The 1,031-nt window shown below is 68.6% G+C and overlaps 1 protein-coding gene across 1 annotated transcript; it reads left to right on the forward strand.

Moving 5' to 3' along the window:
• Positions 1-57: 57 nt before the first annotated feature.
• AURANDRAFT_69559 (hypothetical protein) lies at positions 58-792 on the forward strand (the record flags this gene model as incomplete). The annotated part of the gene is made up of 2 exons (XM_009045331.1): positions 58-220; positions 420-792. Coding segments are annotated over 2 exons (536 nt in total), but the record flags the coding sequence as incomplete, so codon positions are not given.
• Between the last annotated feature and the right edge of the window lie 239 nt (positions 793-1,031).

Genomic DNA, 1,031 nt, shown 5'->3' on the forward strand with positions numbered 1-1,031 from the left:
GGCGTGCTGGGCACGAAGAGCGCCTTCCTCTGCGGCCTGGGCTGGAGCGGGCTGACCATGGTGCCGGCCTGGCAGCATGCCTACGAGCACCCGCACCGGCTCGCGCTGGCGCTCTTCTACGCCATGGACGCGCTGAGCATCTGCTTCAATTTGGCGACGATGGCGCTGTCGACGTGGTGCATGGTCAACGGGCCCATGCTCGCGATCCGCGGGCCGCTGCGTGGAGATCAAATATTCAACCCGACTTCAATGTGAGCGTATTCGACGGTTTCGACACGAGCTCTTCGTCTGTGCGTCGAGAACTCGATGAGAGCAATCGATCCGTCCAAAAATCAGCCGAATCGACTTTGATGTGACCGAGCTCGAGAATTTCAAAGTTTGGCCGGGACGTCCCAAACAAGTGGTTGAATTCCACACAGGCGGCCCGTCGGGGAGCATGGGCCGGGCCGTCGCGGGCATGTACGCGGAGCGCAAGTGGGCCCTGCGGAGCTTCTGGACGGGCAACCTGAGCATCCTCCTCGCGTCCGTGGCGCTGGGCTGGGTCAAGTTCGAGGTCGAGATCGCCGTCGCCATCACGGTCATCATCGCCTTCTTCGTCTTCCTGCTGGGCTACTACATCAAGCAGGTCACGCGGCCGCGCTTCCGCCTCCCGGCGAACACGGTGGGCAAGCGGCCCCAGACGCGGAATCCCGAGGAGGAGGCGGACCGCGCGCCCCGGGGCCTCATCGGGTCGGGCGACTTCGACGACCTCGAGCGCGCGGCGAGCCCGGCGAGGCCCCGGCTCGGCGCGAGGTAAGGGGCGCCGCCGGAGGAACGAGATTACGCGGGCGCGAACCGGTCGGGCAGGTGGTCCACCTGGACCGCGGCGGCCGCGGCGGCCGCGAGCGGCGCGTCGCCGCGGTACTCCGGCGGCCCGCCCGGCGCGAAGAGCGCGCAGGGCGCGTCCGGCGACGACGTGCCGAGCGCGAGGAGCGTCGCGAGGTCGTCGCGCGCGTCGCGGTCCGCGTCGAACCGGGCCTCCATTTCCGCGA

Source organism: Aureococcus anophagefferens (assembly GCF_000186865.1).
Source record: "Aureococcus anophagefferens unplaced genomic scaffold AURANscaffold_2233, whole genome shotgun sequence".
NCBI classification, from domain to species: domain Eukaryota; class Pelagophyceae; order Pelagomonadales; family Pelagomonadaceae; genus Aureococcus; species Aureococcus anophagefferens.